General features: G+C 41.1%; 2 protein-coding genes across 3 annotated transcripts; both read right to left on the reverse strand.

Moving 5' to 3' along the window:
- Positions 1-6: 6 nt before the first annotated feature.
- On the reverse strand, positions 7-6,642 carry lin7b (lin-7 homolog B (C. elegans)). Of its 2 annotated transcripts, none has more exons than XM_086069708.1 (6): positions 6,395-6,642; positions 5,207-5,325; positions 4,329-4,400; positions 3,791-4,000; positions 3,487-3,650; positions 7-576 (listed from the first exon to the last, which is right to left on the reverse strand). In XM_086069708.1, exons 1-6 carry the CDS (start codon positions 6,468-6,470, stop codon positions 555-557), a joined length of 663 nt encoding a protein of 220 aa, XP_085925834.1. In that variant the 5' UTR covers positions 6,471-6,642; the 3' UTR covers positions 7-554. The 2 variants fall into 2 exon arrangements, with proteins under 2 accessions (XP_085925834.1, XP_085925825.1); XM_086069699.1 differs by having other exon boundaries at positions 3,743-4,000.
- A 1,717-nt stretch (positions 6,643-8,359) lies between these two features.
- snrnp70 (small nuclear ribonucleoprotein 70 (U1)) lies at positions 8,360-15,510 on the reverse strand. The gene is made up of 10 exons (XM_086069747.1): positions 15,295-15,510; positions 14,809-14,962; positions 14,657-14,719; positions 14,291-14,345; positions 14,139-14,203; positions 13,971-14,033; positions 13,486-13,567; positions 10,242-10,343; positions 10,063-10,162; positions 8,360-9,474 (listed from the first exon to the last, which is right to left on the reverse strand). Exons 2-10 carry the CDS (start codon positions 14,953-14,955, stop codon positions 8,742-8,744), a joined length of 1,410 nt encoding a protein of 469 aa, XP_085925873.1. The 5' UTR covers positions 14,956-14,962; positions 15,295-15,510; the 3' UTR covers positions 8,360-8,741.
- Between the last annotated feature and the right edge of the window lie 1,267 nt (positions 15,511-16,777).

Here is a 16,777-nt window from a genome sequence, read left to right on the forward strand (position 1 = left end):
TTTTTTTTTTACTGACACCATTTATTTCATGAGCAAACCAGGGAAGTAAACACATAAATACTGTAACATCTACAACCTAATGTCACATTATGTAGCAGCCACTGACGGTAGTTCTTCCTAATGCCTAATGGTCAACCCTCTATTGGGACATCTGTCACAGAAACGGTCTTGAAGGCTAAAGTGTCTTTTTACACACACTTACTCAAAAGTCACACTTTTTAAGAGCACAGTGGACCACATACTGTATTGTATGCACAAATTGTAAATCTAAACACCAAGATCTAGTCAAGCCACATACCTTGTACATTACATTTAAATTGTTTGGACAATGGAGAAGATTTTACACCAGATTTTGACGCTACAAGCTATCACTGTATTTTTCTACCAAATAGGGAAAAAGAGGAAAGGATAAAGCCAAACTGCAGTTTAGCTTCATTTCAGGTAGCAGGCGTTCGTAGGCTACTTTGGTTTAATACTCGTTGTCTATAGTCATGCCTCCAAGTGGGACACAAGAGTCAGGTAAGATGGGTGATGACGTGGATGAAGACGTTGGATCAGCCTCTGGACTCCAGAGAACTGCAAGGAGAGAGACGGAATAAGGAGTCATGGCGCAAAGCTGTACAGTGTGCTAGTTGGAGAGATTTAAACACCGATTTGGGTTATAGCGTTGCTTAGCAACCATATTCTATAAGTAGAACTTAATAGCTTTGAAGTATTTTTTTAAGTACTGCAAAAAAGAAATTTTATTTGTGTCTCACTCACTGTCATTAACTTAACCACGGAATAATATGAATGTGAGTACTACCTTGACTTTTGAGTTTAACTCTTTGACTGCCATAAACGTTATAAAACGTTTAGCATAAACCTAGGGAAGGGCGCCGAGGACGTTAAAAGACGTCCCCTATGTTTTTTTTTTTTTTTTTTCAAAAACGGGTGCAGGAAAGCCTTGGGCAGCTGTGCTGAAAGTATCAGGCTGATCTGATTAGTCAAAGACTCGTTTTGGCCCCTAGAGGGCAGCGATGACTCTCTTTGCACAAGGTTGGATGGGCCGCCCACCGTGGGCGTCAGTAGAAGACGTGAGGCGGAGCTAGAGTGTTGAGGAGACAATGGCTGATCCAAGCCACAATGGCTTGACCAAGCAACCGGTTACAAGCAGCTCAGCTTGAGCATTTTTTTCAAAGACGGAAAGCATCAATCAATACTAAAAAGCGCATTGATGTCAACGATGATGATGACAACGAGCTCTACGCCAAAGTTGGAAGCTTTGGCGTGACTGTTATGAACACGTAGTAAGCCTCACGGCTAAGCGCGGCTAGCGCGGCTAGCGCTGCTAAGGCCGGAAAACGCGCACAATAGCCGGCCGGGTACTTCTACACAATCGGACATTCGATCGGGCGATGGAGAGTTGGCATCGACCAATGCAGATTGATGATGATGATGAAGATGACTCCGAGCTCTACGCCAACGTGACTGTTATGAACACGTAGTAAGCCCCACCGGCAAAGCGCGGCTAGCGCGGCTAGCGCTGCTAAGGCCGGAAAACGCGGAGCTGCACAAGCGGACATTCGATCGGACAATGAAGAGTACCCCGAGTCCAATGCATATTCATCGGAGGAGCGGGTACAGTCTGATCACGGAGAAGACACTGTTTCTGGACTACGATGCCACCATGAATGGAGTGGATAAAATGGATCAGAACATCTCCTACCAACCCGGTATAGCAACTGAAGGACACGGGGAAGCGAGACGTAACACCACCGTAACGTAACCGTAGCATGATCCTGATATTAGACTTGATGACACACTGCAGTATATACTTGCTATTCCCCGGAAAAAAACGGCCGGCAAGAAAGTGGCGCACGCGAAGAGGCAATCTTGTGCAAATGCTGTTGCGTCTCCTTGCACGCAGGAGAGTGTTACAAAAAGAAAAACTGTCGTTGAAACATCCACATATTTGTAAATAGCACCACAGTTGCACACATTTGTAAATAGTTTGCCAAATTGTTGTCAAATTGTTACACTGTTGAATGTAAATAAACGTATTTTGCTATCAAAAAACACTTTTTCATTCTTGGTGGTAGTGTTTTATAGAAGTAAAGCACTATTTAGGTGTTTGTGGCATCATTCATGGACAAAAAGAAGTGTCAAATTCACTAGAATGCATGAAATAATATCGTTTCACTAAAAGCTTGATTTCTCCGTATTTTGGTCCAACACAGGCGAAATTGGGTCAAACTAACCATTTTCTATTGTTGATTACTAAAGAACGGAATAAGGTAGAAACAAACTCTTTTTTTCTGATGAAAGATGAAAGTCCAATCTTTCATTTGGTAGTACGTGTGTTTCCATAGTCCAAACAGAACATTTTCTGTGGACCTTGAAAATCAGTCAAAATGCTTAAATCGGCTGGCACTGGCGGCATCCCTTTTCTGAAAACGTCTGGCAGTCAAAGAGTTAAGCTCATAATCATTTTACTCAAATATCAATTAAATTTTCTTCACTAAAATGAACTGAAATGCCATTATTCCGATCCAGTCCCCCAAAACCATCATAATTGGTTTTTTTTATTATGTGTTTAAAATGAAGAAAAATAGCACTGTGTTGTAAAATGTAACTGGAAAAAACTAAACAAAAGAAATATAATGCAAAAAAATTATCCGGTTTTATCAAGTTAGTGAGACCCCGCCTCCAGGCCCCTTGTGAGTGCTTTCATTTTGTATGTGTTTGCCTGTTAAATAAACCTATGAAAGTGCTACGTGTCCAGCGCTATTTTTTGTCATGTCACTCAAGCAGCAACATATGGTACCTGAACAACTACAGCACCTGTACACTGAAATTGTGGCTGACAACAAATAGCAAAAAAATAAAATATAAAATGAATCGACCAAGTAATGGCTTGTATCTCCCAAAACACATCAGTTGGGGCCAGAGGTGGCAAATCCAGGTCCAGAAAGTACAAATCCTGCCACAGTTTTGCTTTAGCTATTAATGCTAGCTAGCTAGCTCCCGAGCAGGTACACGAGCACCATGGGAGCTAGCTAGCTATCACCTGGGGCTAAAGCCAAACTGTGGCAGGATTTTTACTTTCTGGACTTGGATTTGCCACCTCTGATTGGGACACTTAAGTCAAGGTACAGATGTATTTATTTTTATTTTATTTTTCATTTTTGCCATTTGGTGTGGCGCCAAGTGGAGCACTGTCACAACAAATTCAGCAGATGAATAAATATTAACACACTTTGTAATGCACATTACTGCCACTTAAAGGAATGACGTTTCTGCAATGCACGTCACCTTCATTCACTGCTGAGCAGATATTCTATGGCCACTTTCAAATTGAACAAAATAATGCTGAAGTTGTTCTTTCAACTGTAAACTAGTTGAGACCGAAATTACAGAGCCTCATATGTTACATGACACAATACATGGACAATCCATCAGACATGCCCATCCTCAGCATATTGTTAGCGGTGCGAGCGGTCTCACGTGTAGCTCGTATGTTGCTGTCGTCTGCGGGCAGTCCTCATCTTTTCAAAGCGAGCTTCCATTTCCTCCAGGACCTTTGGGGTGTAGCGCACCACCAGCTTGACGGAGCCCTGGGCGGCCTTCAGCAGCTCTACGGCCTTCTCGTGGTGCTCCCCCTCCACAGTCTGCACAGCCACAAACACACTCTTGTTAGCTAGTGCTAAGATTCTACAGAGCTCATTTGTAGTGAAGGCTAAGCTTGACACGAGCATATTACCTTCACTGACACAACTTCCTGCATTGATACATTTGATCTGCTTCCTACCACGCCATTGACAGACAGCAGCTGGTCTCCTCTCTTCAGCCCCCCCTGACGATCGGCCACCCCCGCGGGTATCACTCTGGAGATGTAGATGGGGGAGTTCTGCTCTTTGCCCCCCATGATATTGAAACCCAGCCCCTCGTCTGTCTTGGGCAGCTCCACCACCCGTGGGTGGGCGTGGCCCTCGCTGGCTGCAAACGCTGCCACTGTGGCCTGGGCAGGTAGAAAAGCATGTCTTTAGTAAAAAACATCTCTTCACATTTGTCAAAGAGGTCTCAAATAAAGGGAAAAACAAACATTAACAATCACAGCATTGGGACATCAAACATCAATTCAAAGTTTCCATCTTTGCTTGTTAACATTGAGAAATATTGGACAAAAAATCAAACAACAATCCGTCATAAAAAACAAACAAACAACTTTGAGGCTTTTTTTTCTACAGGCTGTCAGAACAAAACAAAAAAACACACATAAATAATATAGGCTGTCGCCTATAAAAAATACAGTATGTGACTTCTTGTATTTAGTTCTCTTGTAATACCTTGGCTGTCGCCTGTGCTCGCACCTCTGGTCCTCCGACAATGTCTAGCGTATCGTACAGCTGCTCGTATACCTGACAAGAGAACGCAGACGGATACTCAATCTAAAGACGATGGCGCAAGAAACAAAGGTTTGAGCAACAATTATGTATTACATTGTTTTAAGATAGTCCAAGCAATTGTAGCTTTTCCAGTTTTCGCCCCAAAATGTCAGGAACTACATTTAAACTGGACCTGGTTGGTTTTACACATGTCGTTAGAACCCGTTTTCCTCTATAAATTGGCTCCAGAAACTAACCCAATTTGTACATACATTAATTGGAAGAGACTGTAGTCCATAGTCCTTCAATAACCTAAAGCCATAATTACAGTAAACATGAACATAAACATCCATTCCTCCATCCATCTTATTCTGCTTATCTGGGGTCACAACATGGTTATGTGGTCCCAAGGTTTTAAAGGCAATTTTACATAGGATGGGATCACACACACTATTCCAACTTGTGGCTTGCGGGCCTCGTGTGGCCCTGGCCCACACTCAGAGTTGCCCTCGAGTAACTTTATTTTTTATTTTTATAAAAATGTTCAGTGTTGCTGAGCCGTTCAAAGACAAACCTGTGTCTTGTAGTTGGGCAGTGGATCATTTCTATATGCATACATTATTCTTTATTACTTACTACTTGCTAGTGCAACATCAAATTATTTTGAAGCTGTTATTTTAGGATAAAATTATTGCATAGGAATATTTTAAATGGGGCAAAGTAGTATTTGGGGATATAATGAGACCAGAAAGTATTTCTATAAGAAGGAAGGAAGGAAGGAAGGGAGGGAGAAAGGAAAGAAGGAAGAAAGAAAGAAAGAAAGTTCTACAGCTTCTTACCTCTCTGATGGCAGCGCAAAACTTGCTCTGCAGCACTCTCTGCAAGGCCTGCAATTTGGGAGGAGGTAATTCACCTCTGCGCTGCAGCCGATCCAACAGCTCGATCACCCTACACACATCTAACAGACACGCACACGAAACACACACGCATTTATAAACTGCTATAGTGACTGGAACCGGTAATGAATACAACTTGTGTCCTGCCCAGTGCAGCAAAAGTCTCTTTAACCCTTGCAAACTCAAAACTAAAGGCAGCGCAACTGCTATATCTTAACTTAATCATTTATTCAGGACTTTTATAAGCAAATATTTTCTATTCTATTCATGATTCAAATGATGTTACTATGTCTTTTATGTGCAATTATTCTCATGCTGACAATATTAATATGAAAGAGAAAATTAAGTTTACCTGCAACCAAAAATAAGAAAAAAAAGCTTTGGAGGCTCGTTGGATTTTCTGATGAACGCTAAATGTTACATTAAACATAATGTTAACATGAAGGAGTGACGTTACTGAAAATAGCTGTTCATACAGATCTCAGCCTTGTGCTCACATGCATAATTATTCACTTTCATTATCATATAAAGACAATGTAATGTAATCAATAATATTATGTTGGCTTTCAGATCCGATCTTTCCCGGAGCATCCAGGAGGTCTACAAACGCCCTTGACAGAGGTCTACTGTAAACGCTGGGTGGGCCCGTTTAAAGAAAGAAGGGTGGGGGGTACATGTGGCACGCTCAGCATTGAAACAAAATTGAGACAGCTTTGTCCACCTGACCTCGCACGCACCATTCACTTGAGCTGACGTCAAAGTCGTGAGTAACGGATTACAGTTCACAAAGAGCACCACAGTACACAAGCGGAGTTAATCACGCATCCAACTAGTAACCCCTAAATTGCACCTATGGTTAACCGCATGATGTCTGTCCACATTTACCTGTGAAGTCATTGACCTAGAATTGTGATATGCACACCTGTTTCGTACATGCCCTAATGGAGCCAACCACCACACCGTTTTACAATTTAAAAAATATTAATGTGTGATCGTTATTACCATCATTTATATGTGGAATCGAGGAAGGTTTGTGCCAAAGTTCAAGATGTGTAAAAATAAATAAAAATAAAACACATACATAAAACGACAATTCATTATTCTATAATCCTGTAGTGAACAGTACAATACCTCTTTCTAAGCAGAGCGGTTCTGCCATGGCCGCCATGTCTGCCTCCTTGCCTGGATGGTAGTAAGAAGACATCATTATTCGAGTTCCTGCCTGCTCGTTTGTCACTCAGTCTCGTCTTCACAGCATTGCCTGCTCCATCGTGAGGAAGTCGTCAGACAGCAGACCGTGAAGCAGCGGCGGAAGGACAAGAGAGGCTCTTTACGAGCGGGGAAATCACTGACGGATGAGTGGCGACGTATACGGGGGCGTGGCGGCGTCTGCGTACGTCGTAAAGCGACCTATATTACATTTGATAAGCTAACCCTTGTAGTGATAAACGACTTTAAAGTCAGATTTTAAAGACTGTTTATAATATGAAAATTAATAAATAAAATACGTAATATGTATTACAATGCGACACTATGTCCGGCAGATGTCGCTGTAGTATGAGAAAAAAATACACAATCAGGCCACACGCACTGTTTAGAAATAGAGTTGATGACACAGTTCGATTTGTTTATTGCCATACTCTCCCTTTTTTTATTATTATTCGCTGGGGTTAGGTTCTAAAAAATACCCGCAATAGATGAAATCCGCAAAGTTGCTAGCTTTGTTTTACATTTATTAGAAATGTTTTAAGGCTTTATACACTTTTCTCATCGAGGCATTTTCTCACATTTCTCTCGTTTAAATACTTTCAATGTTCAAACCTTCATAAATTTGATAAAATAGGTACATTACTGTAAAAGAATGCATGCAAAATTGCACTAAAAAAATCCGCGAGGCTGCGAAAAGTGAATCGTGTTATAGCGAGGGAAAAATATTTTCAAATCGTTCATATTTTGTTGAATTCCCCCCAATGATGACAATTTCCCCACAAGTTTACAATAAAAAAAAAAAGAACTTAATGTATTTGCTAATTAGCAAACGTTAGCTACAGTAATTTAATATAGCCTACCACTGCTAATTAGAACAAATTGTAACGCCTGCAGGGCACAGCAGCCTGTACATTTTCAATTGCTTTATTGGACAAATAAACACATTCATACATTAGCTGCATGGCTACACAAGATTAGATGACAGGCTAGCTAGTTAGCTCACACACTCAAAGAATCATACAACTTGTCAGGTACCACCTTTTACAGCCACATACACACACACCTAGTCAGATAGTGTAGAAAGAGATGATCACGGTAAGTGGACAAAAATATTGGCTGGCATCTTACACCCAGGGAGTTCTGATACTTAACATTGACTTGGGATTTGCACTATAAATGTTATCCTAATTCATCATGAATTTAGCTTCTCCAATGGACTATACTTATTTAAAAATGCTTAACTTTTTAGTTTTCCCCTTAATTTTATATTGGGATATATACTGTTACCGTGAATGACCTAGATAGTTATGAAATCAGATTTTCTGCATAGTATTTTAACATTAGGAATACTGTATATCCTTCCACTGCATGTTGTAGACCCTTTAGAAGATAGCGCACTTTGCTCCAAAAACACTCACCATGATCAGGCATGTTGATTTACATTGTAAGTGTCCAGGGGGATGTCGGACACGAAAGCATCAACTGAAGATGGCGGGGCTTTTGCAGAAGGAATACGATCCTGGCCCAAGTACATCAATGTTGACGTTTTTTTTTTTTTTCAAGCAACAATTAATGGAGCCATGGGACAAAAGTAACCTGGACAAGAGCCAGATTAATAATGATCTAAAAGTGAGATCAGAATTATTGCAGCATCTAAGCATTCATCCACCGGTGTGGCTATGTTTGGTTTGTTCGTTCCCATCGGCCTCTGCGCTTCTTGTTTTTATCACAGCATATGCATCCTCCAAACACATTGTTGCTTTGTAACTGGGCGGTGAAAATAAGCGGGCTCAGTACAAGATGTATTCTAAGGGATTCGTGAACTCACGAATACTGTGAAAATTAAGCTTGCAGGCAAGGTTAGGAACAAAGTAAAGGACACCCAAAGATAATAAAAAAAAAAATTTAATCAAATTTTAAACAAGACAATTGCGAATCGTCACACAATTACCTTCCAATCTCACAAGCACTAAACAGAAAGTATCTGTAACCAACTGGACGTAGAATCTAATGTTTAAGAAAGCTGAAAATAAAATGTGACGGCCTATGTTTTGGGCTGCCTTCCTCAAACCAAGAGGCAAAAAGAATATCTTGAATTGCTGAAAACTAGAGTGTGCAGTACACACATAAATTGGGCAAATCCACCTTGTGAAACACCATGTGGAACAAACGGCATCATTTTATATTTATAGGAAGGCGGGATATGGTATGTCCATATGGTAGCTTTTCTGTATGGTACATTGAGTGAGCCTGAGGGGGTACGTCTAAGTTAGTACTCATCTCCAGTTGTTGCCTCCATCTTGTAGCCATTCTCACCAGAAGCGTATTCATCAGGCACAGACTGCTGGTCCATCATTCCATCCTGACTGTACTCCTCCATGCTGGGTGGTGCTTCTCCCTCCTCATTGGCCATTTCATCTTGAGGGCCCAGGTCTTCCCGCAAGGAGGCGTGTCGCTCCTCCCTGCGTTCACCCCTATCTCGGTCTCCCCGCTCTCTCTTGTGATCCCTGTCTCGGTCCCGGTCCCGGTCCCCCCTACGCCTGTCTCTGTCCCTGTGGCTGCGTCTGCGGTCCCTATCCTTTTCTCTGTCCCTGCGTTCCTCTGTCCCCTCACCTGCTTCTCCTTCAGGTTCTTCCGGCACTCGCTCGCTATCTGGGCCACCAGGGCCTCCATCTCCCTGGCTGACTTCCTCACCTTCAGGCCCCTTGGCCCTCTCGCGCTCACGCTTGCGATCCCGACTTCTACTTCTCCTCTTCCTGTCGCGATCCCGACTCCTTTCCCTACTCCTGCTGTCTCCTCCAGCTGGCACCATACGATCACGGTCTCTATCGCGACGCCGATTGCTTGGGGTGCCCTCCTCCACTGGTCCTGGTTGCCTTTCTCTCTCCCCCCTTTCACGCTCACGGGAACGGGTGCGGCGGCGGCGTTCACGGGAACGGGACCTCCGACGCTCTCTCTCCTTGTCACGACTACGCTCCCTACGATCTCCACGATCACGGTCACTACAAAGTAGTCAAGACAAAGAAAAGTCAGTTACACTCAGGCTTCAATTTATGGAGGACCAAAACTGCCAAAATTAAAAATAAATGACTAAATAAATAAATAAAAGTGGGGGAAAAAACGGATATAATAAAAATAAATATATATATATATCTCCAAATAAATAAAAGTAAAAATACAAAATACATAAAAGTAAAAGTACAAAAATAAATATATAAATCGAATTAAATATCAATACATAAAAACGCTCTGCTCTCATTTATTTTATGCTGCAGACGCGCTGTCAGGCCGAAATGTTATTTAAATGAGGGGGTGGTCTTAAGTGTGTCTACAGAATGAATGTTTTTATTTGATTGAAATTTAATTGTATTTATATATTTATTTTGACATTTATTTTTATTTTTTGAATCGTGTTTTTTTTCTTTCTGTTATTTATTTAGGGATTTTTTTTTTTTATTGTTTAGATTTCCATTTATATTCATTTTTTGTATTCAATTTTTGAATTATATTTTTTATTTTCACTTTTGGCAGTTTTGGTCCTCCATAATGTTTTTTATGGTGCGCTAAAAAAAAGAAAGAAGATATCTCACCCTCCCAGGGGGCGATCATCATAGCGCGATGCATCATCTCGGCCTGAGTGCTTGATGTTGACATCTGCACCACCTCTTCTGGTCCCTCCTAATCCCCCACCTGAGTCAAACAAATACATCTATGGTTAACTTCTAAAATGATAACTGCTGAAAAAAGTTTTCGAAACCTGTCTGCTGACCTAGTCTACGAGGGTGCCATCCTTTAACAGTGCGTCCTCGTTCAACATCCACCAGCACTCTCCTGCCATCAATCTTCTTGCCATCCGCGTGCTTGTAGGAAGCTGGAGAAGAGGGGTGGGGAGAAGAGACATACGGGCGATAAGAGTCTGATGCGTCACTTCAGCCAAGGAAGCAAACAGTGCTTTAGCATACTGACCAGGAGCAGGTGAAGCCGAGAGGGCTGCTCTCTGGATAAAAGCCCAAGGATAATGGGAGTAGACTTCCTTCCACCCGATGAATGCTCAATGTTCTTTTATTGTGTAACTCAATATCCACTTTTTAAAAGTTACGTCACTGTGACCAGCGGTGTTTTTTCTACATCTATCTTCATTTCTGTATAAAATCTATCTTAAGTTTTGTATTAAATCAAACTTATGTATGAAGTCCATGTAAACTGAGTCAAGTTCCAAATAACTCAGCCAGTGGCAAGTTTTGTGTCAAGAGTTAGTGAAAATATGTGATCAAAGTGTTATTGCAATAAATTTATCTCTCGCCTTGTTGTAGCATTCACTTTTAACTTTGCAAGCTTGCTGGGGTAGTTTAGTTGCCATTGTGGTTACATATAACATAGTATTTACCACATTTTAACAAGACCCCATGCTAAAAAGGCCAACTTGTGTAAATGCTCAACAACTATAAAATTAGTAAACACACACGCACACACGTTAGATAAAACAATGTTCTATCAGATTGGTGGTTTTCCAAATGCATATTTTGTGATGACTATTTTACATTGTTAGGACGCGAGTTTCCATCGGACTTGAACTTTGACCTGCTTACCATCCGCCAATGCAAGAGCAGCACAATAAAGAAACCAATAAAAAGGCACTCTCATTCACACCTCACCCCATGATACCACACCAAGTTTGTAGATCCATCTTGCACAAATGACGAACTTTGACACTGGGACGCCTCTTTCCGTCTGCTACACTGGCCTGTAGTGAGGAATGATGTTGCTACCATCTTGATGTTGAAGAACATGGACTTACCAAAAAACCCCATTGAGGTAAGACAGAATCTCTCATAGACCTTATTAGTCTCAAAAGCTAAGTCAGAGGGCCTTACCACAACCCCTAAACACAAGAATTCACTTCATCACAACATCAGTCAGGGGCCTTACCACAACCCCTCCACTTCCTCTCTTCACTAAGGATGCCATTTAAATGCCATCCACTGACAGGGCCTTACCAAACCCCCACCGGTACTCCAAAAACTGGCCAAAGGGGGGAGAAAAAAAAAAAGCCACCTAAAAAGGCAGAAGTTGCCTTTACGCAACTCCATCCAATAAATAGAGGCCAGTAATGCCATGCTACAAACACTAGCCACTAATGTGTGGAAGATTTTGCTTCAATCTGAAATGATTCACCCATTATAAGCCTTATTCCAACGGGGGCGGAAAAAAAAACAGTACGCCCTGATGAGCTTGAATTCATTACTGAAATTAGGAACACTGTGTAGCTTAACTTAACTACTTGGATAAGCAGTGAATAAATAATTTATAAATGGACCCGTAATCACAATTACCAAGAAAATACATCTGCCTTTTTTATTTTATTTTATTTTTTATTAAAGCCATCTTAGAATTAATAGCACTAGTTCAATGGATTAGCTCATTAACTACGATCAAGGATTGTTAACAGAATTAGCTGCCCTAACAATCATCTTGCAATACATTTAAGATAATTGACTGGAGAATCAAATGTAAATCTTTCAGTGCCTTGATATGGACTAAATGGTACAGATCATACCAGAACAATATTTTCAAGTCGAGTGAATAATTCCTAAACAAGAATGTAAGCAACCAAGATGAGTTGAATGGGTATGACATTGACCCTTCCTAGCAAATAAGTGATATAATGGATGTTTTCTAGCTTTCTATGACGCCCTGTGCAAAGACTGCCTGCCTACCATCCAAGAAGTGGTGTCACTACTTTGCCACCAACCTTGACAGTCGTGCAATAGTAAAAACAGGTGTTTTTTCTCTCGCCATGCATCTCTGCATCTAGGTCTTCTACAGATAAGAACAAGCTCTGAGCAGCGACCCAAGGTGGCTTTAAGAAAAAGGGCAGTGTCATTGGGTACCATTAAATTGGCTAGTGTTCAAGGGTGCGTTCAATGGTCAAAGTCAAAGTTACAAACAAAATCAAATTGCTGGAAAGCTCCTGGGCCTTTCCAGTAAAAAAGGCTTTTCCCATTGAACGTAGCTCCTCTTCCCTGTATAGGAGATGGAGGGTGGAAAGAAATCTTACCCATCATACAAACCCATTATACCAACCATACACTGAGCAGTGGTAGTAGGGTGTAGATGTATCATAACCACCATCATCATCATCTGCCAGCCAGCTCTGGCCAATAGCCATCACAGATTGGCGGCTGCAGTGGCAACGAGAACAACACACAGTTAATATGATGTTTAACCCCGCCTCCCCTCTCCATGTATCCCTTTGCTTGGCTACATTGCTGTGATCCACAACTCTGGTCTTGCAGAGCTAATGGCGCCAACATCCTAGAATGAAGTCATGTTCAATGACACCACCCGCTTGTCTAATCAGACAGTTATGTATGATCCAATGTGGCACAAAAACAAATTCTAATATGGTGAAATTTTGATTAAATTATCTCACCATGACCAGAGTTGAAGACCACAAAAAAAAAACCCTGCCCACTCTAAAGTTGAGGTTCCACAAAAATCAATAGCAGATATTTCCAGCAGATACCCCATTGGATGAGTGACTAGTCTAACCTTGTGCTTACCAATCGAGTCCAACCAGCAGAGTTGCTCTTCCACAGAGCTACATCACCTAACAGTTAAAAGACAACGTGCCCTTTCACAGGCAAAGAGGTTCAGGTTCACAGTAGACGCACTACCTCTTGGTCCACCCACTTTTCCCATGATGCCCCATTGAATGAAGCAGTCCCCTCCACAGCCAAACCATCAGTCAACTGATGACACGCAACAGACACGCAAACATCACACAACCACGAGACGGTTTTCATCATGCAAAATGTGGAAAATCATGTACATACAAGAACTTCTGATTCTTTTTTAGCCCAATTCTGTAATTCTAAACCAAGCTATTAAAATATGCTAACCCCATAAAAACTTATGAGAAGATGGTGCCAATGGAAGAACCACCTTGAATGTAGCTTGATGAATATGTACTAGATGTTTTTTTGTGATCTCAGTGCTATATTTGTACTCACAGTGCATGTCACGCTCATGCTCATACTCAATGAAGGCGTATCCACGAGGCTTCCCCGTCCTCTTGTTGTAGACGATGTAGATCTGCAAGAGACAAGCACATTATCATCAGTGGTTGGCTGCTTAGCAGATGCTTCATTAAACACAGACTAATGCAATAAACGCATCACTGCATACACTCTTTCAGGCATTTTAAAAAGTAAAACATTTAGAATGACAACTACATTGCATGAATCACAAACTCCAACATGACTACGATTTTAAGCACCTTCAAATATACTTGTTCAAGAAGTGCTACGCTCCTGTGCTTGGCTTTCTTTAAAGCAACCCCAAGATGTGCCCGTGTCATTTTCGGGGTTTTACAGCTGCAAGTCCAGTTGTATACAATTTAAAAATGAATTTTATTAAGTGACATCTCAACTCTGAGTTAATCTCAAATGTAGCTTTTTGACTGACACACACACACGTCAACAGTTGGTAAACTTACCCGCTTAATGGGGCCATACACTTCAAACTCACGGCGAAGCTTGGACTCTGTAGTATCGTAGTTCTGGGGCAAAAAAAGAATAATATTGACAGGTGAGAGGAACAGTTGCAGGGGCAGAAATCCAGGTGCTGATGTCAAAACGCTTGGCCATAATTTCAACATACTCACCACTCTTGCAACAAACAATGTCTTGAAGGCATCTCCTTGGGCATTTGGATCATTATGGGGGTCCCCTAAAATAATGCATATAGGAAAAACTTTCAAGCCCAGAGAGCAGAATCGGCTCAAATAGTTTGTTGTTTGACAATGAATAAACTTACAAAGTTTTAGTTCTGTTTCCACCACCGTTTGCCTCCTTTCAATTTTCTCTCGCCTCTGCAAATGAAACAATTTATTTTAAATGGCTAATGGACAGTGATATCAGCTAATGGCAACAAACAAATGCAAAGACTAATAGGGAATTGTAGTTTGGCGTGAGCAGAACACTTATCTGCCGGAAAACTGCAGCGCCATGTTTTTAAGAACCAAGTGGCCTTACAGCACTTCAAATGAATAACATAGCAGCAATGGCTCATTTGATCGAGACAACAGTCATTTTAAGCAAACATTGACACCCTCATATGCATTATTTACAGTATCAAAATGGTCAAAGTCATCTTGCAATGGCTCCCAAGTTCCAAACTCACCTTTCTCTCCAACCTCTCTTCGCGAGTCTCAGCCCTTGTTGGTGGAGGGGCATCTCTAGGATCCTAATCAATGAAGACAACAAATGACATGTACTTTCACTCAAAATTGATTGGGAAATAAACTGTACTGTCATAAGTGATAAGCTTCCAACCTCAAAGTGCCTGATGAACGGGGCGATGCCACAGTAAGGTTGGTTGTGGTGTTTCTCGTGCGGCAACTTTTCCAGTTGAGGCAGAAAGGGGATTGGATCCCGCGGGGCAAAAAGGGCCAGAAGGTTCGGGGGTAAGAACTGCGTCATTTTTCACCTAAAAAGACAATATATATGCCAAACTTGTGGTTAAAAACAATAACAACCAATGAATGTCAGGTTAACGGTGAGCACAAAGGCAGACATGGTGGCTAGCTTCACGTGCTAACTAGCATGTACCTCCCCGCTGACGTCTTAAAATAAGCCTGACCATTGATCAAAATATCGATTTCGTGGCTTTACGAAGTATATTCCCTCAGAATACACAACAAGACATCGTAAATAAATCTACTTGGTAAAACAGGTCTTTAGTTTCCCTCACTTAACATCGACCTATTCATGTTAACCACTAAGCTAGCTATGCTAACAAGAAACATTGGATATTATTACCTTCCTTCACTCATCCAACGTTGAAAAATAAATTACACCATCGGATTTAAACGGACATCGAAGTCACATAAATGCCTAGTGGGTTCAGTTGGTATGGGTTTCGTGTATGCACGTTAAGGATTAAAAAACAAATATTTGCCGAGCTCACCGAAACGCAATGCGGCAACTAGTACAGTAACGCGGAGCTTGTGGAACTTCTGTAAAATTAAAATGGCGGGATGCCGTCCAACAGCTTCAACCGACGTAAAATAAGGCGCGTCAAGTGCTGCAAAAAGCATATTGACACCGACTACTAGCCATAGCAACTAGCGAAGCCGCTGGTGGCCATCTTGCGTTGCCCCTTGCTAAGCGCTTTACTCGACACCGATTTCGTTGCGGGGTTCAAGTTATTTTATTTTAAGTTCTCTCCACGGCGAAAATGATACGTCTGATAACCAATTTCGGGTGACGTCAGATTGAAGCCACTAGAGGTGAAGTCGGGGCACTTTTCTTTCGACTTTGCAACTCGGACTCCAGTTCAAAGGGGCGTTCTAGTGCACTTTCGATTTTCGCAGGTTCACACCTTCCTTGAATGCAGCATAATTTATTGCTTTTTGTGAGCAAGGACGGCCGGAGCTAAAGGGGGCTTGACCGATTCAGAGAGGGCTGAGAAAATAATTAATATATTTTACAATCTCAAATAAAAACCTCAAGGTACTTAACAGGGGTTCCCAGCTTTCAACTGTAGCAAAGGGAAATAATTTTCCCTCTGTTATAAAAGCATTGCCTTTATATTTTACATTGAATATGGTGGAGAAACATTTTAATTACAAGAAAATGTATGTTTAACTATGTTTTAATCAAAATTACATTTATTTTCCATGGATGTCAAGTTTATTTTTTAAAAATGTCGGTCTGCCCCATTTTTACGGTATTAACATTTCAACAAAAAAGAAAACATTAAAAACCGGCAAATATATTTATACAGGACAGGTCAAAAGTTTGGACACACCTCATTCAATCCAATGCTTTATTTTCATGACAATGTACTTTGTAGATTCTCACTGTAGGCATCAAAACTATGACAACTATCAAACACATTTGGAGTTATGTACTTAACAAAAAAACGGTGAAAATAATAAAATAAATACATAAATAGCCACCATTTTCTCTGATTACTTTTTTTGCACATTCATGGCATTCTCTCGATGAGCTTCAAAAGGTAGTCACCTGAAAGGGGTTTCAAACAGTATTTAAGGAGTTCCCAGAGGTAAGAATGCCCAGAGTATGCACAAAAAGTAACCAGAGCAAAGGATGGCTATTTTGAAGAATCTATCATATAAAACTTTGTTTTCAGTTATTTCACCCTTTTTTTTGTGTGAAGTGCTTAACTCCTCATCAGTTCAGTTTTTCCTTCAGTGAGTATCTACAAAATAACCAGTCATGACCGTAAAGCAAATGCACGGAATAAGAAAGTGTGTCCAAACTTTTGGCCTGTACTGCA

This window comes from Leptonotus elevatus, chromosome 1, assembly GCF_054856555.1.
Source record: "Leptonotus elevatus isolate MCC_2025b chromosome 1, RoL_Lele_1.0, whole genome shotgun sequence".
In the NCBI taxonomy this organism is placed as follows: domain Eukaryota; kingdom Metazoa; phylum Chordata; class Actinopteri; order Syngnathiformes; family Syngnathidae; genus Leptonotus; species Leptonotus elevatus.

What these genes read in the sequence shown, in the direction of transcription:
- lin7b (XM_086069699.1), bottom strand. Translation starts at nt 6,470, where the DNA reads ATGATGTCTTCTTACTACCATCCAGGCAAGGAGGCAGACATGGCGGCC. An exon ending in TTTGCGCTGCCATCAGAGAG is followed by an intron (nt 4,401 to 5,206) that starts GTAAGAAGCTGT and finishes TTCTCTTGTCAG; the next exon opens with GTATACGAGCAGCTGTACGA. An exon ending in CAGCAACATACGAGCTACAC is followed by an intron (nt 577 to 3,486) that starts GTGAGACCGCTC and finishes CTCTCCTTGCAG; the next exon opens with TTCTCTGGAGTCCAGAGGCT.
- snrnp70 (XM_086069747.1), bottom strand. Translation starts at nt 14,955, where the DNA reads ATGACGCAGTTCTTACCCCCGAACCTTCTGGCCCTTTTTGCCCCGCGG. An exon ending in TGTATGGCCCCATTAAGCGG is followed by an intron (nt 13,568 to 13,970) that starts GTAAGTTTACCA and finishes TGTCTCTTGCAG; the next exon opens with ATCTACATCGTCTACAACAA. An exon ending in ATGGCACCCTCGTAGACTAG is followed by an intron (nt 10,163 to 10,241) that starts GTCAGCAGACAG and finishes TGTTTGACTCAG; the next exon opens with GTGGGGGATTAGGAGGGACC.